The sequence below is a fragment of the Prionailurus bengalensis genome, chromosome D4 (assembly GCF_016509475.1).
Source record: "Prionailurus bengalensis isolate Pbe53 chromosome D4, Fcat_Pben_1.1_paternal_pri, whole genome shotgun sequence".
Classification (NCBI taxonomy): Eukaryota; Metazoa; Chordata; class Mammalia; order Carnivora; family Felidae; genus Prionailurus; species Prionailurus bengalensis.
In genome coordinates, this window is record NC_057359.1 from 59,887,184 (window position 1) to 59,911,713 (window position 24,530).

Sequence of the window (24,530 nt, forward strand, 5' to 3'; positions counted from 1 at the left end):
CTTTGGGTCAATATTCTGTTACAACTGAAAATTTTAGAGTCGTGGGGATGGAAGGGACCCAGGTGGGCATCCAGTCAACCCCCAGCCAGGTACAAAAGTCCCCTCCCCAATATTTCTAGTTGCATTTTTGTTTTCTCTTGGCTGAGTGACAAAGTGCAACTTGAAGGCCCATAGAGAAAAGCCCTGCTTCCTGCCTAGAGCAAGTTCATTTAGGTTCCCATTTCAGGGCTTCCACATTGTCACCCAGCCTCTACCCAAACACACTGCCCCTCCAGCAAAGCCCAGCATCAGGGCCATTCTGACATACTAGGGGTTTCCAGACTTTCACACCTCAGAGTTCAATGTATTTATTGTTAGTCTTCTGACCTCATTCCTCATCTGAAGGGAGAAATTCCAAGTCAGCCAGACCACGGTACAGAAACAATGCTGATCCTCTCTCTCCTCGTCTTCCATCTTTCTAGACCTCATGAGTCCCCATACTTCCCGGTCCACTCAGTCTTGGAAATGCACAGCGTTGGTTGTCATCTCTAATGTCCTATTATCTCACCGAGGCATCGAGGTGATTTTGTCACGTGTCTTCGGGAGTGGGCCAGAAACTGCTTCCTGAGGCCCAAACAGACCCCTCTTCTCCCCTTCCTAGGGCCTACTTTCTGCACCATTTGTCTAAGGCTGGGGTGACCCTGACTGCCCTTGCAATGCTCACCTTTTACCTATTTCTCCTGGAGGCCATTGGTGGGGGGAGGTGGGAGGGAGCAGGTGGCTGAGTGGGTGGGGGTCTCTACTGACTAACAAGTAGCATCCTAATGTTTTCAGCCTGGTTCCTCATTTGTTCTCTACTTCTAAACCAAGAGGGACTGTCAGAAGGTGTCCCAGTGTGGGTGGGACTGCGAAAAGACAATCTAATAGGTCTCACTTCCGATCCCTGAAATTCTGAGACTGAGGCGTCAGGTCAGATTCCTAGTCAGCCGAGCCACCAAGGCCCCTCTGTCCTCTGTCATTGCTCTGGTTGTGGGAGGTGTGAGCAGGAGCCTGACCTGGACAGCGTTAAGGGCAGGATTTCACTTGGTCCTAGATGTTGCAATTCTGGGCCACCACCCATTCAACAAATTTGCACCAAGCACCTCCTCTGTGGAGCACGATCTCTGCCAGTCGTCTTCACATGCCAGCAAAGCCTCACAATCTCGTAAAGTAGGCAGTGGGCTGACCCCTTTTAGATGAGGAAGTGGGAACTGAGAGGTTTAGCCTGAAGCTCATTTGGACTCATTTTCTCAGGCATACACTAGGGGCCAGAAAGGGGGCCAGTGTCTAACCATACCTTGAAACCTCAAGAGCCCATAGCAATGCTGTTGAACAAGATCAAACACCCTGCTTCTCTGCTGGATCCACCAAGGCTACCCTTGATCAGATCCCGGATCCCAGATCCCAGGCCTTTTAAAGAAGTATAGTTTGGGTTGACTCTATTCTGGGTGTGAGGCTGACCTCTGGTGGTCACCTTGTTAGTTAATTTGCTTGGATCATTCATTCATTGGTGGGGGGGGGGGGGGGGGGACAGGCTCAGGTGCCAGTTCTAGGCAGGTTGTGGGGAAAGAGAGTTGAATGAGGCAGTCCTGACCCTGCAGGAGCTCACAGTGTGGCAGGGAGACTATTCCCAAATGAGATGAAAGTTCTGTGGTAAGTAGAAGCACAGAGGCCATGAGGTCACGGAAAGAAAGAACATTAGGCCGACACAATATTTATAAGGCACCTATAGTAACATACATGGACTCATGGAATGCTTCTAACCACCCACAAGGTACTTATTATTAGCATTCCACTTGCTAAATAAATGTGGAGGCCCAGAGGTGTTCAGCTATTTTTTTTTAATTTTTTTTAATGTTTATTTATTTTTGAGACAGAGACAAAGCATGAACGGGGGAGGGTCAGAGAGAGGGAGACACAGAATCTGAAACAGGCTCCAGGCTCTGAGCTGTCAGCACAGAGCCCGATGCGGGGCTCGAACTCACGGACTGTGAGATCATGACCTGGGCCGAAGTTGGCCGCTCAACCGACTGAGCCACCCAGGCGCCCCTGTGTTCAGCTATTAAGTGGAGCCAGGATTCAAACTCAGGTGTCCTGACTCTACTGCACCCCACTCGGCCCAGGGGAGAGGCCCAAGGGAGGGGCAGGGGATCTGTTGGATGAAAAGGAGGTAACCAGGCAGACACAGGAAGCATGTTTCTGGGAGAAGGGCCTGGGGTTTGTGAGACAGTATGGAGGGTGTGAAGAATGGTGTGTGGAAAGGACAAGCCTGGGAAGAAAGGCCTGAGAGGAGGCAGGGGCTGGATTATGAAGGGCTATAGGCCCGACAAGGAAGTTCACATGCTGTCCAGCAGTGAGAACCCACGAGGGCTTCCCAAGGAAAGTGATAGGATCATATTATAGTTTCTAAAGCTGGTTATGCTTCAGTGGGAGGATGGGTTGTGGGGTCGGCCTTGAGCTGATGCCACTGCCAAAGTGATGCTGACCTGAGCCAGGTGTGAGGACGGGTGGCAGATCCTGGCAGCCCACAGGTGGGCTTCCAGGTGTGGTGACAGATTGCGGCAAAAGGAGAGTGAAGTTACGGTGACCCATTCTCCCGGCTGGGGACCAAGTGGCAGTAGTGCTAGCATTATGAAAGGGAACCTAGCTGGAGGAGCAGATTTGGGGACAAGGTGCTGAGTTCATTTATTTGCTCGTTTATTCAACACATTGTATTCAGTGCTGACCATGTGCTAGGAACTATTATTCCAGGTGCTGGGGATACAGTAGGGAGCTAAATACCAGTCCTGGACCTTTTCCCTGATGGGGGAGGCTGACCACAAGTAAAATAGGTGAAACAGTCTGTCAGATGGATAAGAGAAAAGTCTAGCTGGGAAGGAGAATAGGGAACGTGGGTAGGGTGGGGTTGGAATTATAGTTTTCAATAAGGTGCTCAGAGATGGTTTCACTGAAGAGATGACAAAGGACTACAAGAGTTATGGAAATGGCAGGTGCAAAGGCCCTGAGCCTGGATGGAGCACATCTTGGGGGCTCAGAGAACACAAAGGCTGGAAGCAAGGAGCCAGAGTGGAGCAAGCAAAGGCTAGAGATGGAGATAGAGAAGTAGAGGGTCTTGGGGTAAGGGCAATTAGAGCCTTGAAGGTCACTGTGCCAATTGGGGCCTTTACTCTGCATGATGAAGGAGCCATCAGAGGTTTTTGAACAGAGCAGGGACATGATCTGACATGTTTTAAAAGGATCATGGGAGCTGCCATGTTGACAACAGATTGCTGGGAGAAGAAGGATAGCTTGATCCTGATAATGCCAACATCGGTGAGCGAAGAATGAGAATTCCATAAAGGGCACTAAGGAGAAGCAGCTGAGAACCATGAGGAAAAGACCTGAGAGGCAGGAGTCAAGAAGCCAAGGAAGGAGCGAGTTTGCAAAGGGAGGGAGCCCTCGGCAGAGTCAAGTGCTTCCAAGAGGTCAGTTAAGAGGACAGAGAAGTGTGCCCTGGCTGAAGCCTCAGGGTTCCCTCGAGACTTGGTAAGAGCAGTTTGTGCAGAAGGGTAGGGGTCGAAGCCAGACTACTGTAGATTGGGAGCACCACTTAATCCCCTCAAACCCCCGGGATCTATACATTAATCCTAGAATTGGAGGACCTTGGGAGGAAAGCAAGGAGGCACATTATGAGGGCCTTGGAGAGGCCCCGGACTCCCCACTCACTTAGGTAGAGGGGTGGACCAAGTAACCCGTCCAAGGCCATGGGGCTCCGTGGTGCCAGAGCGTGGCCTGAAGTACAGATTCCTGGCCCCCAGCCACATACTCTTCCCACGTGTCCCAGCCTAACTTTAGTACCACAATAAACGCCAAGTTTGAGGGGGTCAACGCAACAACCGTTTATTTCTTACTTAATCTTGGTTAAGCAATTAACCAGTGGTTAACGAGTGGTTAATGAATAACGATGGTTAATTTCTTGTAATAATCTAATGCAGGTGTCCAGTTAATTGGCACTTATCTCCCACATGGAGATTCAGAGGCACAGATTCCTTCCATCTTGTGGCTCCACTGTCAGCAATGGTTCTTAACCATTTATGTTATGTATTCTTCTGAAAAGCCAATGAAAGCTACTAGAAAAAACTGCGCCCATGCCCATCCACATAAAATTCTGAACACTTTTGGGGCGCCTGGGTGGCTCAGTCAGTTGAGTGCCTAACTTCGACTCAGGTCACAATCTCCCGATTCATGAGTTTGAGCCCCACGTCAGGCTTTGTGCTGACACGCCAAGCCTGCTTTGGATTCTCTGTCTCCCTCTCTCTCTGCCCCTCCCGTACTCACGCTCTCTCTCTCTCTCTCTCTCTCTCTGTCCCTCCCTCTCTCTCAAAAATAAATAAACATTAAAAAAATTGTTTTTAAACTTCTGCACACTTTCACGGGGCTCACAGGCCCATGAATCCATCTACAGAATCCCTAGGGGTCTACAGACCCAAATGAAAACCCCCGCGTGGGGCCTCAGAGACCTCCGTGTCAGCTGGTAAATGGGGACAAAAGTGTGGAGAGGGCCCACCTATTTCTTTAAAGCCCTGGACTCGGCATGGAACACATCGCTTCCATTCAGTCCACTGGCCCAAATGACCTGACCCAACCAAGGTGCTGGAGGAGGCTGGGAAATGTAGTTACAAGGACATTTTGACACTGGGGAGAGGTCCCCAGTTTTCAGCAGATAGCTCATCCCAGCTCTAACACACATGACACCTCCATGCGGGTGTGCGTGATGTTCCTCACAGAGATATTTTTAGAGTTTAACCCTCTCATGGGCCATTTGCGCCCCACCTTCCAGCTTTGCTTATGTTATTCCTTCCTCCTTTCTTCTTTCCTATCCAAACCCAGCCCATTTTCTCAGACCCCTACTGAGGGCCCATCTCCTCCAGGATGCTTTCTCTGACCATCTTAATCAGCCATCTCTGGCCCCTTTGAGCTCATAAGGCCCACCCTTCATTTAGTTTTGTTCTGTGCCAGCTCTTTTTTGTCAGCATATAATGAAATGGGTCTCACTTTTTGTCCCACTGGATGGTGTCTTCCACAACCCCCCCCCCCAGCATGTCTGACCTGTCTCCCTGAGCCCCTGCCACCTGGCACCCAGCCCTCAGCATCCCCTCCAGAGTGGACCGAGCATGTCCACTCACTCACACAGGCTTGGGGCAGCAGGACCGACCAGGAATTACAGGCTCTGAAAGCGGAGGAAGTGACCCAGACCTACAGACTGTGGTGCAGCTTGACCTTGCTTCTGAGTCTTCAACTCCAAAGCTAATGCCCATTCTGCCTGAGGGACAACTATGGCACCTCCAGCAGCTGGTGGCTTGGTGCCACCAGCGACTCGGGGGGGCTGTGAGTGGCAGCACACCCTCAGCACCGAGCAAGGTTGGTGGTCTGCAAATGTGTGTGGTGGGTGGGTTTATGAGTGGAGGGAAGAGAAGCTTCTGCACACCATCCCCCCCCCCCCAATGATTTTTCCTCTTCCCTCGACAACCAGCCACTGCCCTGAGGGAGATTTAGGCATGAGGAAGACAGCCATAGTGAAAGAAGACAGATTGCTCTGCCTCCTGGCTGCCCCTGATGTACTTGCACCTGGACTCAGAGGGAGCCCTGACTGTAAAGTCCACACTCCAGGAGACAAGTCAGTCCCACCAAGCCAAGCATGGGCAATCACTGCTATCTGCTCTGTCCTGGGTGACAGGCTCCCACGTTCTGAATCCGTTATTCAGCTACAGACGCCAGACCACTTTCACTTCCTTTAATTAATTAAAATATCATATAATAATCATTCTCTGATTTAACGTTCAGGAGGCCCTGGCAAAGGCTGGGAATGAGGAAATTCATTAGAGGGGACTGTTCACCGTCGATTGACTTGCTCGTTCTTATTAATTTTTCTTGTGTCATCCATCCTGGGGGAGTGGGGAGGGCAATGTTTTTTTAAAGACATAGGATTAATTTTTACCATAAAATCTGAAGAAAAAGTCCATTTTGACTAAAAATTGGACTTTTTTGTGTATGGTGGGAAGTGGTTAGGTTTTGGGATTGAACATTGGCTTTTGAACGGTCTCCCTTAAGCCCAGTTATAAACAGGAGACTGTGAGTCAGGCTGCCCACCGCTTGGAGCATCAGGTCCAACCTCCTCCTCCCAAATGCCAGGTGGCATTTAGGGGTGTGGCCTAAGACTGCTCCCCCCACCTGCCACCACAGCTCCAGGCAACCGGTCACAGCTCACTACTCGCCTTCACAAGCCACCCTGCACTTCTGCGTCCCCGCTCCTTTCTCATGCTGTTTCCCTGGCTCAGAATCCCCCATACCCACTCCAGTCCGCAGCATAGATGCCTCCTCTTCCGGGAAGTCTTCTCTGATCTCCCCCTGCTCTGATCACCAAGCAGACACGTTGTGCTGCCTGGCAGGACAGCAACCTCATCTTCCCCACTGGAGTCTCGCCTGACGGCCCAGTTCCCACCCACCTTCATCCTGCCGGTGTCTGCACCCTTCTGGCCTCTGGAAAACGCCACTCCGTGTGCATGCGGGAGATGACAGAGGGCACAGCTAAGCTGAATGAATGAAATACTGGGATGCGTATCCAGTAGGAGACATGAGTTCCAGGGGAGTTAGAAGGATCAGGCTGGTAGGAGGTGATTAGGACTGGTTAAAAATTTCGCACAAGCTGTCCAGGTGGGGCTGTGACAAGAACTCAGGTGTGAGAGGAAGGAGGATTAGGACTAAAGTAGCTGATGTGGATGAGGAAAGGACAAGATGGTCAGCGGTAGTGGAGATCTATCAGTGGGACCTGTGCCCACCCACAGCAGTGTTCCCAGGACAAACAGACCACAAAGACTGTCCTTAAAAACATTTATTTTCAGGTGCATGGGTCATGTGACATCAGCACATCTATGAAAATAGGGCAGAAAACCCAGTTCCTCGGGGCACCATGTTTCTAAATGGCAACAGCACCCTTTCTTTCAGCCCTGGGAGGGGCTGGGGGCTCTCCTAGTGCGAAAAAGTCGTTAGGTTGGAACAATCCTCTTAATCTGCCTTTTTGGTTTTGGTGAAAATTTCAGAGAGTGCAATATTATTATTTTGCACATCATTACGATGCTAACCCAGCCCCTGTGGTTTTGATGTTCAGCTCTGTCACCCAAGCGCTCCATCTGCCCTGCTCTCTGCATCTAGACCCAGCTCTCCAACTGTTTTGGGCAAATGTAAGGTGAGTCAATGGATTTTGCTGGATGTGCTTATCAGCACATGCATGATGTTGTTCTAGTACCTTCTCCAGGGCCACAGCATCCCTACTTCTGACAGTTTCACTGTAAGTGAAGGCACTGTAAGTGCCTTACCAAGTCTTTTCCCAACTATGCAAATCACACGGAGACTCAGCCACACACCTTGGGTACAAAAACCCTGCAGTACGGGGAGGGGGGTAGGGGCGCTGAGTAGGGAGGGATGTGAGCGGACCCTCCGCAGCCCCAACTTCCAACACACAGGCACAGCTTCCAGTTAATCAGTTTCAACTCTGATTTTATTCAAAGAAAGGGGTTCCAGTGTTTTAAAGTTTGCAAACTACCCATCTAGTTTCGTTGCCTTCTTACTCAAATGAGGAAATGGAGGTCCAGAAGGTGAGGGGACTTGCTTGGAGTCAGGCAGCAAGCCAGGGATGAATCCCCAAATGGACCTCATGTTTCTGGATTTTCAGGCTCTGCTCCTGCCATGTAGTACATCAGGGTGATGCCACCCCAATATTTCAGATACGGAATGGCCAGGCTCAAAGGGAGAAAATGCAATTCCAAAAAGGATACCAGAATGTGATACCTAGGGGGGAGGGGCATGGGAGTATGCTGTAAAAGCTGAGAGGGACCAGGAGGAGAGTCCCCGAAGCCCCTTCCTTTCCATAGCCATGAGATTATCCCGAGAAGCAGCACCATGGCATGGAAAGGGTGCCCCAAGTTCTGGTCCTTCTCGGAGGCCCTCGGACCTTGGGCAAGCGCCTCCCTCTCGGAGCCTGGTTTCTTCATCTGCAAAGGGGGTTGGGACATCCGTGTTCACCCTGCCTGCCGTGCTGGAGTTGTGAAGAGGCCACAGACAGAAAAGCACTTCATGAACTTTAAGGACAAGACACAAGTGAGATCCCAATTCTGACTTAAAAAAATTTTTAATCACCCAAGGGAGTCTATTTTTTCAGTCAGATAGTAAATACTCGTCTCACTGAAAGAAAGAAAAGAAAAGAGGGGCACCTAGGTGGCTCAGTCGGTTTAGCTTCTGACTTCAGCTCAGGTCATGATCTCACGGTTCATGAATTTATTTGAGCCTGGTGTTGGGCTGTGTGCTGACAGCTTTGGATTCTGTGTCTCCCCCTCTCTCTCTGCCCCTCCCCAACTTGCGCACAAAAGGAAAGAAACAAGAAAGAAAGAAAAGAAAGAACAGAAAGAAAGCAAGCCTAATTTCTGGGTGAGGTCAAAACGTCTCTAAGTAAAATGTATTCTACTAATACTCTAATCCCACAGCTCAGAGGAAGAAGCATCTGACCCCATTTCTTCAGTTTGATGTCCAGAAGCCAGGTGTCTACTGCTTACCTGGTTAGAGGATGCTGGGCTTGTTGACAAAGGGACACCTTGGTCCCCAAGCACCCAGCCAAGGGGCTCCGGAGTCTGGTAAAGTGTCCCATCTAGAACTCCATCTCTTTAAGGTGGGAAAATGGCAGGAACAGAAGAGCTGTGGCCAGCTCCACACCCACTCTGGTATGAAGTGGTGGCAGCTGTTTTGAGCAGTCTTGAAAACGAATGCTAAGACTACACTTCCTGTATTTTTTCCACAGGGCCATCTTACTCTGGGATGGCAGGGCTCCAAGGGACCCGGGTCACAGCTAGTCCAAACAGCTAGAGACAAAGGTCCAGAATGGGGAGGGGCCCATCCAGGTCACACAGCGAGTCAGAGAGCGGGCAGAGGATGAAGGTGGGACTCTCTCCCTCCTTCTACAACACACGCTAAGTCACAGAGCTTTGCTAATCAGTCACAGACAGATGAGGTAAAGACACAAGGCTGAAACAGGCCTTGTTCCAGCCCTTTAGAATTACAAATATACCACCAGGTGACCTTCCCTGGGAGGGAGTAGTTAAAAAAGAATTCTTACGGAGCAGTTCATTTCAAAAGTATAAAAAGCCACATGCAGTCTGGTTTCCCAATGCTTGCCCTGCTAAAAACTACATCTGCATACGAATCTAGTTTGCATCTAATCTGTAAAAACATACAAAAGGGGTCATCTACAAACAGTTTCTCCAACTCTTCACAAAAAAAAAAAATGATCCATGACTTGACTTTTCCAACATCTTGTCATCAGGTTTCTAAGACCCTAAAAGCAAAAAGAGAAAAGGATAAGAGAAAAGAAGTCTACTCTGTCACAATCAACTATGTGGTAAATGGAAGATGGGGGCAACGATCCTTAATCTTAAATCTTCCTGGCAAGGAGTGGTGCTGGTGGAGAGCAGAGGGGCCTTGTGGGTGTCCAAGAAGTACAAGTGGGACCACTGGGTGGACATTTCAGGGAGGCAGAATGCAGCTTAATACAAGGAAGGACTTTCAAATACTGGGAAATCCAAAGATAGATGTCTGATGGTAGTGAGCTCCACACCACTGAAGGTATGCAAACAAGAGCTGGACAGTACTGCATGTTGTAGGGGGGACTGAAGAACTAGGTGGTGGCATGTTCTTAAAATTCCATGGTTCTTTGTGGCTCTCTTTTGAAAACTCATCTATAATAGACTGCGTTCATAGCCTGAGTTCATTGTATTTTTTAAATACGTATATACTTAAAAATTGCGTACACATTTGAAACATGAAATATATATATACACACACACATACATATGTATATACATGTATATGTGTACACGTGTACAGGAAAAAAGTCCTGATACGTGATATGTATATGACAACATAGAACAATAAATACACAGAAAAACCAGAGTATCAGGAGGGCAACTTTAAGAGCCATCTCCTACCTGAATTCCTATCTGACCATTTCCTACCTTCTGTCTTCCTCCCTGTTTCCAAGAGCTCGAACTACTTCATCCACCATCCTTCAACCCCAATGCCATTTTCTCAGCAACATCTTCGTTCTTCCCCAGTTCTAAGCAGCTTCCCTCTCCTCAAACTCATGCACGCCCCTCACTTCCTTAACACTGTACCCCATTCTCGCTTAATGGCGTTCTCTGTTTTGGTTTTCTGTGCATCCGTACAGACCTGACGTAAGGCCTTGTACACAGAAGCTACACAACAGTAGTGGTTCAATAGGAAAGACTATGGATTACAGCCACAGCAAAATCCTGCATCCCGGCCCCTGGCCTCCTGTGATGGCAGCAGACGTCCCCTACCCCACTGATGCCGGGCATGGCTGCACTTAAGCAGATGTGACATCTGCCACATCTGAACAGAAGCTTTAAAAGGGACTGTGTACCTGGCTCAATCTCTTGTTCATCCCCTCTGCCACAAAGAATGGACCCAGTCCATGCTGGGGCTGCTCCTCCAGCTGGGTCCCCATATGACGTTCGGAGCAGAGCCACAGCCAACCAACCCGCAGCCACAACAAGGAACGTGAGAAAGACATAAACGTTGATGGCTGTGCACCAGCAGGCCCTGGGGCTGTTTAGCAGCAAAAGCTGGCTAATTAGGGGGCTTGTTTCCTAGGGACTAAAGCAACCCCAGCTCTCACCCGGCTGACTATGAGGACAAAGCCACGGGGCCAGGGGAGATGCAGATTCTCCTGGAGATACGCTGCTAAGCACGACCTGCTGTTCTTCCCCAGGAAGAACCCGGGGACAGACAGACGGCCTCCTCTGCGGGCACGTTTTCCCACGGGTGCTGTCACAATGACAATGTCTGCTCTCTCTGTGCCCTCTCCAGGACTTGAAGGAAATATTCTGTTCCACTTCAGAAACAGAAAACAAGCAACTGGTCTTTCCCACCTACTGACACCCACAACGTTCACAGTTCCCGACTTTGCATGCTAGGTGGGAAGCCCAGAGCGGTATGGGTGTTGACCATCCTAGAGATTCTATCTGCTACTGTAATATGTTCCCACTGTTGGGTATTCCTCTGCTTTCCTCGATTTATGTATTTTTCTTCTTTCTTATCATACATCTTATAAGGCATCTCAATCTCTTGTGACACAGGTGTATAAATACCGAAAATGACTTAGAACATGTACATTGCTCCATCACATGCGGTCGTCTGGAGCTGGGAAGCGGGGGACTTTGTATTTACTCAGATCCATAACTGTCACCGTGCCGTGGGACTCGGCCTCCCCAACCGCATTTGCTGAATGGCACAGGTACACTCCCTCATCTTCCTTTCTCAGAGGGTTGATCTAGAAATAAAACAGGCAAGTTTATATGGTCATATATGGCACAGCAAAATCACTTCCTTATTTAGTCCCTAATGATATGTCTGAGCACTTATTCTTTTTCAAAATAAGATAGAGCACATTATTTCTCTTCTTGCCTTAGCTGCCAAGAAAGTTAAATTTTATACTCTGTACCCTCTCTATTGCAGCTCTCATTTTAAGGCTTCCTCTGCATCCCTGCCTTTTACTGTGAGCTTACCTGGTCCTCTTATTGAAGGTGATAAGTATACATCACAAGAAAATACTGCAAATTAAAAAAATGAAAATTTACTGACTGGGGAATGGCCCACAAGTGCTCCCAATGGAGGCAGCCTTTACAAAGTAACACAAGAGAGAACATCTCCCCCTACCCTTTCTTGTAACAAAGACGGGGATGTGCTTGATTTGAAAAAGCCACGGACCCAGCTGCATTCTGAGTCCCTGAGCTGGATGGAGAAGTCACCAAACCTTGCAGAGATGGGAGTGAAAGGAAACAGACACCCTCAGAGAGCAGCCCGTTCTCATGCCCCTGCAGAGCAGACCCACACTGGCTCTCTCCTCTCTTGCTGTCTCTGTCAATCGTGAGTCACTCGGCAGACTGGCGGGGGAGTTACGTACACCATCTCATTTTAAACTCATGCTGATTGTGAGGGAAAGGGGGAGCATTGTTATCCTGACATTACAGGAGGCTGGCAGGTAAGTCACAGACTGTTGGGTCACAGGGCCCTCCTCTTACAGTTGTGGACACTGAAGGTCAGGAGGTAGACTGACTAGCCCAACACGGACCCCCATTCCGTCACTCCCTCACTCTTTCAGACCACACTGTTCTAGCAACTTAAACTACTCCAAGTGGCCTAGAGGAGCCCTGGAGGGGGCGCCAATGTGCAGTCTTCCCTCTACTGGCCACATGGTCTTGGGCAAGTGTATTAGTTTCCTGTGGCTGCTGGAACTAATTTCCACACACTTAATGGCTTAAAACAACACAAATTTACTATATTTAGGTTTTTAAAATTTTTCATTAAAGACTTTATTTTTGGGGTGCTTGGGTGGCTCAGTCAGTTAAGTGTCTGACTCTGGCTCAGGTCTTCATCTCATGGTTCATGAGTTTGAGCCCCGTGTTGGGCTGTGCTGACAGTGCAGAGCCTGCTTGGGTTTCTCTCTCTCTCTCTCTCTCTCTCTCTCTCTGCCCCTCCCCTGCTCTCTCTCTCTCAAAATAAATAGACTTTATTTAAAAGATAAAAAAATTAAAATTATATAAAAAAAGATTTTATTTTTAAGCAACCTCTGTGTCCAACGTGGGGCTCAAACTCACAACTCTGAGATCAAGAGTTGCATGCTCTCCCGACAGAGCCAGCCAGGCGTGCCTGTATTTATTTAGTTCTTGAATGAGAAAGGGGGCTAAGAAGAAGGTATTAGCAGAGCTGCCTTCTTCCTAGGAATCCTAGGGGAAAACCCATTCTAGATAGGCTGCCTGTGTTCCTTGGCTTGTGGCTCTCTTCCTCCATCTTCAAAGTCAGCTGATTAGCTGACTTTATTCCACCTGCAACCTTAATCCCCTCACGCATATAACATACCCACGGATTCCAGGGATTAGGACATGGACATCTTTTTGGGGCCACAATTGTGACCACCAGTGAAGACCACTTACGCTCTCTGGGGTTAAGCTTTCCTCACAGTTATGGTAGGGTCCCACAAGAAAGGGATAAGAACAGCTTTGAAATGTGTAATGTGGTATAGAAATATAAAGGGTGCTTTATAAGGGCCAGTGAACAATAGCCAAGTAATCCTAAACAAATGAGATACCCACCAAAATCCAGGCTGTGGCCTCGTGGTCAGAAGGGCCCCCTCGCACCTGGACAGCTATATTGACGTGGTCCCCAGGAAGGTCCTCTAGCACCTGAGTGCCCTCAGGAGACTGTGTGACCTACAGAGGACAGGAAAGCCAGGAGTGATTTAGAAAGAGCATTTCTGGCTAAGAACTGCACCACAGACATCCTTGCTGTCTACATCTTCCTACTGACTCAAAGGCCAAACCCTAGCACCTCTTACTCCTATTCAAAGGTCAGTGGCTTTTTAAACCTAAATGTATGTGCAGACAGCACCCCCTGCTGGACAGCAACGATGCGGACGCCATCACTATCTCACAGAAGCAGCTCAGAATTTCATGGCCCTTCTCTGGGCTGTCGGTCGAGATAGGGGGACAAGAAATGCTGTGATCCACACCAGTCTCTCAAAAATTGATCTGCAGGAAGATCTAGTTTTTGAATAAGACTTGGATAGTCTTTCTAAAACCCAGATCCAGTGAAGCAGGCTCTAACTTCATTCCAGTGGAACTAGGCTAGATAAGTAGATGAACTTTCCGACCACTAAGTGGCCAAAGAAGCAAATGGCACAAGGAAGGATGGCACTCTCCTTCTCTGGGGGCAGCTTTGGGGTGAAAGTTTTGAGGCATAAACCTGGAGGTAGAGGAGTGAACATGTAAGATATCTTTTTTAAATAGTCGGCTTCACATATAAAGACATACACATGAGAAACACCTCTCTTTCTCTCATATTCTCTCTCTCTCTCTCTCTCTCTCTCACACACACACACACACACACACACACACACAAATTCTTGGACATAAGTACCTTCCTCCACGTGATGACAGGGGTGGGCACAGCCCTCACCTCACAGGACAGGTACACCTGTGCACCAGTGACGTTGTGGACACTCCGGGGTGGAATGACAACCATGGGGGCTGGAGGAAGAACACAAGGGATCACAAGCTTTACCCTGCCAGGTTCCCAGCACCCCACCACTAGAACTCCCTACCTGCAGAGAGCCAGCTGGGATAGTCCGACGTGAGGGGGCAGCAGCAGAAGAAAGCTCTACACACATAAAGAACGCACTTGTGTTTCCCTCAGACTTGGAGGCATGCCTACATGTTTCCTCATCCTTGCCTTTGTTCTATCAACAGGAAAACAGGGATCTGGGGAGGAGAGGCGACTTCCCAAATCGCCCGCCTTGTCTGTGGCAGGGCTTGGTCTCATCACACTCCCACCCAGGGCCCCTTCCAGGACTCCGGCTGCCATCTGCTTACAGCTCAACTCTGTGAGACACTGAGCGTGCGTGAGGAGGGGCTGGTGCCACCTCACTAATGCCAAGTCTTCTAACAGATGGGCTTTTCTCCTTCCACGTGGAGGGCGGTTCAAAGAACAGGCCTTGCGGAACAGCTGCACACACCGAGCTGAGACCCCCTGCGGGGCCGGTCCAGCCGCTCGTTTGCATATCTCAGACTCTCAGACTCCACAGGAGGCCTCCCTGCCCCGACAGCCCCCTCCCGGTGGGCAGAGCTGCAGGCACGGAAGCCGGCACTGGGACAGAGGACGCCCAGAGAGAGAGAGCTGCCGGGATCACGGTACCCAGACAGTGCAGCTCAAGGCTGCCAGAACATTACCGAAAGGGGAGGGAGGGTGTGGGCAGGCTGGCTGGGATAGAGACCATGCAGGCATCTGAGAAGTTCCTAGCTGACGTGCCACACTGTCCTCCTCCCTGGGCCCACTGCCTCCTCTGCTCACACTGGTGCTAAAAGAATCAAGTGCAGCCACCTCGGCTCTGGCCTTCCACCCAGCCCCTCAATGGACCTGCCCACACTGCCTCCCCCACTCTGCATGGAATATAGCCCTCAACTCCACAGGGCCTAGAAGGTATGTGTCCTAGTCCAGGACCAGGTGTCTGTACCTCTCTGACCTGCTGAAGCACAGACTGCTGGCATCCAGGTGCTTCTATCCCGCTTCACTTGAACTAGACGGCAGCTGGGCCCATCCCTGCATCTGGCCCTCGGTTTCTTGGGCAAGATGCAATGGGGAGGCATGGGGAGGAAAATGCTCTCCGCTTGGGTCTGCTCATCTTTAAGATGGGGATAATACCCCCTGCTCACAGGGCTGTTGAGCTCATCTTACTAGGTGATGAGTGCTAGAGTAATGGTTTAAGTTAACAAGACACGTAAGTGGAGGTCAGGAGCAGGTTTGGTAAGCAGATGACTGGATGAAGAAGGAAATGGCAAATAAAGAGCAAACACATTCATTGTCTGGCCATCAAACTGCAGGGTCTATGCTCCTAGGGCTCTGCTGAAGCATGAAGGAAAGGGCCCTCGCCTGCCTGGGTGAGGCTGCAATAAAAAGGAGAGCAAAGGAGGGAGATGGAAGGCCACAGGAAGAGCAGGGAAGTTCAGGAGTGAAAGAAAGGGCACAGAAATGAGACTGCTCTGGCCTCTCCAGACAGACTTTGTCAAGCTGGTACCAAAGAAAAAAAAAGTCTCTGGAAAGTTGTCTTAGAACCAGAGTCTCAGACCAGAGGGGCCCAACTCCCCAAGTTCCTGTGCCTGATCATCTGTGGTATGCTCATCTAGCATCTACTTACATGCCTCCAGTGATAGAGAGCTCACTACCTATGGAGCCAGGCCTCTCCATCTTTGGAAGGCTCTGTTCCTAAGAAAGCTTGTTTTCACTTGGAGCTAAAACCCACCTCCCTATAACTCCCACACGTTGATGCCTCCTGGAGTCCTACAGCCCCCAGAGAGTGCCCCAATGGTCTCCAATGAATACAGACACTACCTTCTCCACCCCAGAAAGGGGAGGGAGGGTGTGGGTAGGCTGGCTGGGGTGGAGACCATGCAGGCATCTGAGAAGTTCCTAGCTGAAGTGCCACACTGTCCTCCTCCCCAGGCCCAGGCTGCTTTCTTCCCTCTCAGCCTGATCAGCCCACTCCTTCAGTTGTGCCTGTATGATTGCCCCCCAAGCACCACACCTCTAGCCACAACACTGAGTATAACCAAAGGCCCCCCAGTAAACCAAGGTCTTAGGCTTCTAACATTGCCCTATGCATCCCAGCCACCTGCAAACTGCTACAAAGGACACCCCCACCCCCGCCTCTCCAGCAGGGGCCCCATCTGCAACATGACAAAGAGAGTCTAATTTATCCACCCCCTCCTGCCAACACCACCTCCCCGGAGCCCAGCCGTCCTCAAATGGCTCGCTGGGGGAACAATCACAACCGCATCTTATTCCAGAGCCCTCAATGGATTCCAGAGGGACACTCAATCAACATGTTTTACTTTCATTCATGTAAAGTCATCAATTTTAAATGAGGTTTCATCAATCCCTTTCAGTCCTAAATGAATAAACTGGTAAATCACATTTCAACGTTCTCTCTCCTCGAATTTCCCTCTCCCTCTTTTGAGTAACTGCAATTAAGAAAGACTGTCTTGGAAATACTGTCTTGGCTACTGATCTTGTGGCAGAAAATACCACCTCTTTTACAAAAGAGTCCCAGCTTTCATTGATAAAGTGACATTCAAATTTTTGTTTATTTTTAAATTTACGTACAGCATGTTATTCCTTGCAGAGTGCAGCTGTAAGTTTTGACAAATGCCTACGGTCACATAACCACCACCATAACCAAGATATAGAAGAGTCCAGTTATCTCAAAAAATTTCCTCATGCTGCCTTTTGTCATAGTAATCTCATTTTAATATTAACATATCTGATTGTAAATTTAAAACATTTTTATCCAAAATAGCTCTTTCTAATCAGCTATCGACGTCATAATAGTAACAATGGTAATAATGCCACCATCTGACTCTGATAGCTTGCAGTGTGCTAGGCACTCTATTCTGTTTACAGAGGATTAACCCGTTCGATCTTTCCAGCAATTTCACCAGCTGCAGAGCTAGCCAGAGTTACCCAGGCTGAAATGATAGGCAAGGCTTTGAGCCCAGGACTTGGGCTCTGAGCTCTGTCCCACGCTGTCTTGCCTTCTACTTAGATGACACTTCCACATACACTACTCCTTTCATCCTTATACCTACCCTGCTAAGCACGTGCTTTTAGCCCCATTTTACAGATCAGAAAACCAAACCTCAGAAAGATGAAGTGCCTGGAGGAGTGGAGACTCAAACTCACCCTGATTCCATCAACTCCACGCTGATTTTTACTTTTTAAATTTTTTAATGTTTATTTTATTTTGGAGAGAGAAAGCATGAGTAAGGAGGGGCAGAGAGAGAGGGAGACACAGAATCGGAAGCTGGCTAAAAGCTCTGAGTTATTGAGTTATTAGCACAGAGCCTGGTGCAGGGCTGGAACCCACAAACCATGAGATCATGACCTGAGCTGAAGTCGGATGCTTACCTGACTGAGCCACTCAGCCGTCCCACCACACTCATTTTTAAAGTAAAACATTTGTTGCCTGTTTCCATTCCAGAATAAGAAAGGTTCCTTAGGGATTGTGTTGAGGATCCTCAAGACAATCCCCAGGTTCAGTGTTTGCTGGGAGGACACACAGAACTCAGCACAGGTGTTTTTTTTGTTTGTTTGTTTTTTTAATGTTTATTTATTTTTGAGAGAGAGAGAAAGCACATGCACATGCAAGTGGAGGATGGGCAGAGGTGGGACAGAGGATCCAAAGCAGGCTCCACACTGACAGCAGAGAGCCTGATGCAGGGTTCAAACCCACCAACCATGAGATCATGACCTGAGCTCAAGTAGGATGCTTAACCGACTGAGCCACCAAGGTGCCCCCAGAACCCAGCACAGTTTTACACACAGCTATGATTTATTACAGTGAAAGGAGACAAAGCAAAACAGCAAAGGGAAAAGAGGTTCACAGGGTGAAGACACGGGAAACCAGGCACAAGTTTTCAAGAACCTCTCCCAGTGGATCACACAGGACACGCTTAATACCCCAGCAATGAATGGTGAGAACATGTGTGAAATGCCATCTCCCAGGGAGGCTCACCCCTTGCCTAGGATTTTTATTGGCGGTAGGTCACCTGGGCACCCTCTGCTTATTATGTACCAAAATTCCAGGGTCCCAGAAGGAAAGCAGGTGTGCACCACGAACCACAGTGTTGGTATAGTTTAGGCACAGTAAGCCACCCTCAGCAGTTCCGAAAATGGCAGGAACCCTCCTGAAATCCAAGTTCCCAGACACTAGCCAAGGGTCAATCTCACCAGCAGGTCTTTCTAAGGATACGGTCTCTGGGCTGCTCCATTTACTCTCTTCTGCACAGGAATAAAACCCTCCAAACATCACCCCTGGGATTGATGTAGAGATACTATTAAATGGCTGGTACGTCCTTTACACTAGCAGGACATTCCCAATCCTACTGTCCCCAAAGCTCATTCGAGTGCCGTGCTGGGGTGCTCAACGTCATGACCACAGGCAGGATGAACCCAGGTTCAAATCCTGTCTCTGCTACACCGCAATGCTGTGACTTGGTCTCAGTGTCTTCTTTCAAATGGGCACAGGAGTCTGTTCCCTACCCCAACACCTCCCCCTCAGCTATTGGGAGGAACAGTTACAAGACCCCTTGCAAACTAAAAGGCTTCCACAGAGAGACCCAAGGATCTGGCAGACTGTGCTACCCCAAGGGTAATCTCAAAGTGCCTTGCCTGCTCCAAAGCCCCTACTGGCCTCTGGGGGAGCAGGCCTATGGGTGGGCTCTATCTACCTTGATCCAGAGGCCATGCCCATAGCCCTCATCCTGGCAAACCTGGGGCATAGCCTCTCACCTCACTGTTGCCAGAGTTGCCACACTCCTGGAAGAGCCAGGGCTTTCTACCTGAATTTGACAAGAGTAATGTGGGTTTCAAGAGGGAGGATGGTGCCTCGTGGGTCCAGTCTGAATGTGCCAGCTTCATTTCTCTAGATCTTTCTTGCTCAATACTTGTTTCTTTCTGTCTGTGCCAGCAACAGCCCTAGAAATGCTGGGATGGCACACACAGATGCATCCATCAGGTAACAGAATAGTCACCCACCTGTACACCCACTGGGGGTGGGCAAAATAGCACCAAGGGAAACTCAAATGCCTGGGGGTCCAGGTGCCAACCAATGGAGCTTGGGCAAGTTGCTAACCATTTCCTCCTTGTCTGCAAACAAAGACAATGACTGCTACCCCACATCCTCTGGGGTGAAGGGACAGAATGGATGTTAATGAATTATTAACCATGTGGATCTGTACAAATGAAAAGGATCGATATTATTGTTATAGTGTGTGCTGATCTGTCCCCCCACCTGGTCAACTAAATATGTCCTGGATGGCTAGAATGGACAATCTTCTCAAATGCCTCCCAGGTTTATTTAAAGTTAACAGTGCCAAGGAAAGAAGGAGTATCAAGAGTCATCCCCCAGGACCCCATCTGCTTGTACAAAGAAGTGCACAGCCAAAGAGTTTAATCATCAACGCACTGAACAGCCCTGATAATTTATGCTAATAGTCATGTTAGGATGTGGAAGGAGAAACAGCTTAATCCGGCTCCCTGCAGCCTGTGCCTCAGACCCCCTCCCTCGGCATGAAAGGCTTTTGAGCACGAGGCCCCCCTTCTTTGTCCCTCTCACAAAGTGGCATTCGCAGCCTCTCCTGGTTACCTGGTAACACGCACCTCGCACAGACTGAGATTTCTAAGTGGACTGGAATTTCAGCTGAGGTGAATTTTCTAAGATTCAGGATCTCAAGAGCTCACTGAAGCTCAGGGGCTCGGTGCCCTGTTGGGTATTGGCACGGGGCCCTGTTCCTATCTAATTTAGCATTCAAAACATGCTATCAACCTGCTGTCTGCAGGATCCCCACCCCCTCCCAATGTTAGCAAATGGTCAGGGAGCACACATGGAACAACACAGCCTTTTAACAACAAAAACAATGCCACAGCACCTTACAACAGAGGAGCGAAAACAGTAACTTCGTACAGAACAAAGCTTCATCCCTCAGTCCGGCACTCAAGGCTGGCAATGCCCCCCCTCCCAACCTCTCTGGGTCTCACCCCCTTCCCCCATTATCCCCCTGGGTACCTGTCAGCAGGTCACTGTTCACACCCATCATGGGCCCCCTACCTCCTCCTACCTGCTCTTACCTCCATGCCTAGTTCATGCTGAGCCTTCCTATCCCCTTTTCTCTGCCCAAGAATTTTCTGCCAGTCCTTCAGGGTTCCTCTCAGGTATTTTCGCTTCTATAAAGCTACCCCTGTTCTTCTCTGGAGCCATCACCCAGTGCTCAATAGAGGAACCAGCAGCAAGCCTTGGAGGGAAAACAGGACAGTGGATCCAGACTGAGAAACCCTCAAGATTCAACTGTAGCTGCTTTGTAGCCGCTTTCTAATCAGGTGGCCAGCAGGTTAGAGGTGCATGGCTCCGTCTGAAAAGAGCCAGGAGGGGTGCCTGGGTGGCTCCGTCTGTTGAGCGTCTGACTTTAGCTCAGGTCATGATCTCACAGTTCGTGAGTTCGAGCCCCGTGTAGGGTTCTGTGTTGACAGCTCAGAGCCTGGAACCTGCTTCCGATTCTGTGTCTCCCTCTCTCTCTGCCCTTCCCCCCCCCTCCCACTTAAGTAAATAAACATTAAAGAAAAAAAAAAAGCCAGGAAACCCCAGGCTGGAGCCCTACATCAGCTAGGAGCTAGCCAGGGAGCTCCCCTCCGTGAGCCTCAGTTTTCCTTTCTATTAAATAGGAGTGAGATTTGGCCAGGGTAGCTGTGAGAATTGAGTAAGAAGATGGAATGCAAGAACAATTTCGAACAGTAAAGAACTATTCATATGTGGGAACAGGAGGAATCTTCATTAAATGTGTTAATCAAAGGATTGCTCTCGCTCTTAGGCTTTTGGGGGAGTTTCAGAGCATGGGAGGAAAGGTCAGAGTTTAAGCCTGTACATGGTTTCCAAATGCCCCTCAGAGTTATGTGTAAGAACACTTCCCACACTGGGCGGAACCTAATAAATATTTACGTTGGTCTCATTCAGTGAAAGTCAGGTGCTCGTTTATTGAAGGATAGGTGAGGGCCAAGGAGGGTGATTTTATTAACAGTATTGAAGGAGAACAGCTGCTGTTGTGACTTAGCCTGTTTCCCTTCCACCAGGGTCCCTAGGGGCATTGTTAAAAAGTGCCCCTGCTATGTCCTCTGAATAAAGGATGGCTTTAGGGCAGCACAGCACGAGGTGCCACCTTCACTGGCCAGGAAAGATCCCCCTGTCTACACCTTCATGCTTCACATGGGCAGGGGTCACAAACACTTCAGTGTCACAAACACTTCAGGACAAAAAGAGATAGGGAACAGTGCCCAGGTCTGTGGCAAATGATACAACTGCTGGTGGGGAAGGAGAGCTAAATTCCGGGGAGGCCTGATGCCTGTCACTAATGGGATCATTAAAAGCAGCTTCTGAATTCCCTTCCTTTTGGCCCCTTGAACATCTTTACTCCTGGGGCTTGTGCCTGGGGTGGGCCTCAGAGCCCCCTAGATCAGACTGGAGGGGCTGTCACATTTACTTGTCATTTGGTAATTTTCAATGAATTAGGGGTATGGGGTTTCCATCTGCCATCTGGCCGCACTCTGGTAACCATGGCAACCACCACCTGCCTGACTTAACACTATCAACTCCTGTCCTGAAAGAGCAACTGCACAAGGTGTCGGGGTCCTGGGTGCTGGTCAGGCTTTACTGGTCACTCTGGATGTGTCCCCTGCCCCCCTGGGTCTCAGTCTCCTCTGCATAATAGCAGAATTGGTTTATGTGTCTTCAAGGTGGCTCTCTCTTAGGAACAGACTATCACTCCAAGGAGAAATTATCTGAGACTATCAGCACCGGTTGGATTCTGGGGACCTGGTCAGCATTTCTTGTGTCTCCTGCATGTGGAGTTACTTGTCTGGAGACAAAGAGAACTGCCTGTGAATTAACTGCTAAGGAAAGCAGATTGTAAAAAGGAGGAATAGGAACTAGAAGGGAGGAGACAGGACTGTTTAATGCCACACAGCAGAAACAAAGGTTCAAAGTGGAAGGGGGCCTCAACAGTGGTTCCACAGGGCTGACTCGGCCCAGAGAGGGGTAGGTAACAGCCCAAGGTCACTCAGGGAACCAGCAGCATCACAGAAGCGCCAGCCAGCTCTTTCCTCCACTGGGTGCCCCAACCAGGAACAGCTACCCATGACTTTATTGTGCTCCAGGGCTGCCTCAGACCCCTCAAAGGGCAGCACATTGTTTTTGTTTTCTGGGACAGGAGCCCTCCTGTCTCATCCCGAACAACCCCCTGGGTCTCCTGCACTTGAGTGCATCTACCAGGAATGCTTGGAGGGAAATAATACTAGAAATTTCCCAAGGTCTGGAAAAGGTGATCCCCCACTGCCAAGGTTTCCCTGTTGGAGCTAAAGTCATCACCCCAACTTAGGCATTTAGGTCTAGACTTGGGTCTCCAGGCCCAGGCCAGAGCTCCAAGCCAGGCTCCTTGGAACATCCTGGCCACAAGCTCACTCACCTCAACTCTTCACTGCCCCCTCCAGGCAGTGTAGACAGCGGCAGTTCTCCAAAACCTAATGGGGCAGGAGGGTGCTTCGCTGGGCATACCTATACTGATGTTTTTCATTTATTTTTGTTTGGGTTTTAAAAATTACATATAGAGGTGGGCAACTTTAGATGACTTTACTGTGAAGTTAATGAACTTTAAGTTTCTAGGTACTCAGCAATGAATAAATTTCTATTTCTTCACCCTCCGAATCATATAAGCCTTACACCCACAAAACCCAGCTCTCTCCCTGATGGCACCATCTTTTCAGAGCTTAGGTCTCCAAAGGTCTTACCTGTCCTGGGTGGGAGAGCCCTCAGGTCCTCCCAGCAGGGCCCCAACCCTGGTGTTCTGGCCCAGTGATTCCTGAGTCCCCTGTCTTCAGCTCCTCCTCATCCAGAATCTTCACTTTCTCTGCCTCTCCCTTCAAAAACCCCACCCTGGCCTGGCTCGGTGCCGGACCCAGGGGGACTTGCACCCAGTAAGACACCTCCTCCCCCAACTCCCAGGCTGGTGGAGGTAAACATGTCAGGCCTGCCCATAACTGCAGGCCTTTTTGGTACTATACCAAAAGGGACAACAGGCTCACCAAAATTCTGACCAGCTCGGGGACTTGTATCTCCATGAGCTTGGTAAGCAAGGGTGCAGGATGTGCATTCCTGTCCCAGTCTTCTTGAGTACCTGGCCAGGTAATAAAAACTGCTTACGAAGGGAAACCTTAGGCTGTCAATCACTGTGCTTTGAGGGATCCTTAGCCCCACACTCCTGAGGGTTGGGGGGAGGGGTCCCTCTTTCTCTTCATACCCCAGCACCGCGGGGCAAAAGCCATACTCACCAAATTCGCAGGGGCCATCGCGCGCCTTGTGCAGGTGGCCCGGGTGCGCGCGGGGCGTGTACCGGGCGCGCAGGCGCAGCGCGCATACGCTGGGGTAGGAGCGGCCGTCGGAGCCGCAGACGGCGCCGCGCTGCGCGCACACGCAGACCCCGGTGCCCTCGGGCGCCGCCCCCGCGGCGCGGCTGGCGCACACCAGGCCCGGGGCACAGCGCGCGCCGGCCCGCCCCCCGCAGCTCGCGCCCTCCGCGCCCAGGCAGCGCGCGCAGCATCCGCACTCGTCGCGCGCCGCAATCGCGGGCGCGGGGCAGCGCGCGGGCGCCGGACAGTGCTCGGGCCGGCACGGACCGCACTCGGGGCGCCGGCCGCCGGCGGCGCGGAGTCCGAGGCCCGAGGCCAGCGGCGGCAGCAGCAGAAGCAGCAGCAGGAAGAGCGAGGTGGAGCGCGGCATGGTCTGCTTCGGGACGGCACTGGCGCCTCTTCTTCGCGCTGCGCTGGGCTTCGTGCGCGCCGCGCCGCCACCCGGCCCGCCCCGCGGCCGCTGATTGGCCGGGGCTCCACCGCGGGGCGCCTCAGCCGGCTGCCCGGCCTGGGACCGGAGCGGAGGGATGGGCTCCCGGCCGCCCCAATTCCGAGCTGGAGTGATGTCCTGAGACCTACTCTCCCAGACCTGGTGGGTGCTTGGGGGAAACAGACCACTCCAGGCGGGAACTTGCCCGAGCACGCTGTGGTAGCGCCCGGATTGGATGTACGGTCTCCAGATCCAAAGCTAGCTCCAACTATCATGACCCTTAATCCTCCTAAGAGGATCAGGCTTGTACAGACAATGGAGCATTGTTTAATTGTCCCCCCCACCCCCCCGCATGCTACTAAAGTCACGGTATACTTCACAGTTAAAAATGACTTTGGTTGTGATGAGATATGGTCATCTATTTTGGGTTGACCTCGGACTTTCAAACTTTGCACAGCGTTTAACTGCACAAAAC

At 50.2% G+C, this 24,530-nt stretch overlaps 1 protein-coding gene across 1 annotated transcript; it reads right to left on the reverse strand.

Annotated features, from left to right (window-relative positions):
• Positions 1-8,424: 8,424 nt before the first annotated feature.
• IGFBPL1 (insulin like growth factor binding protein like 1) lies at positions 8,425-24,303 on the reverse strand. The gene is made up of 5 exons (XM_043565470.1): positions 23,548-24,303; positions 14,041-14,150; positions 13,218-13,334; positions 11,237-11,395; positions 8,425-9,382 (listed from the first exon to the last, which is right to left on the reverse strand). The coding sequence occupies exons 1-4, from the start codon at positions 23,993-23,995 to the stop codon at positions 11,246-11,248; spliced, it is 825 nt and encodes a 274-aa protein (XP_043421405.1). The 5' UTR covers positions 23,996-24,303; the 3' UTR covers positions 8,425-9,382; positions 11,237-11,245.
• Between the last annotated feature and the right edge of the window lie 227 nt (positions 24,304-24,530).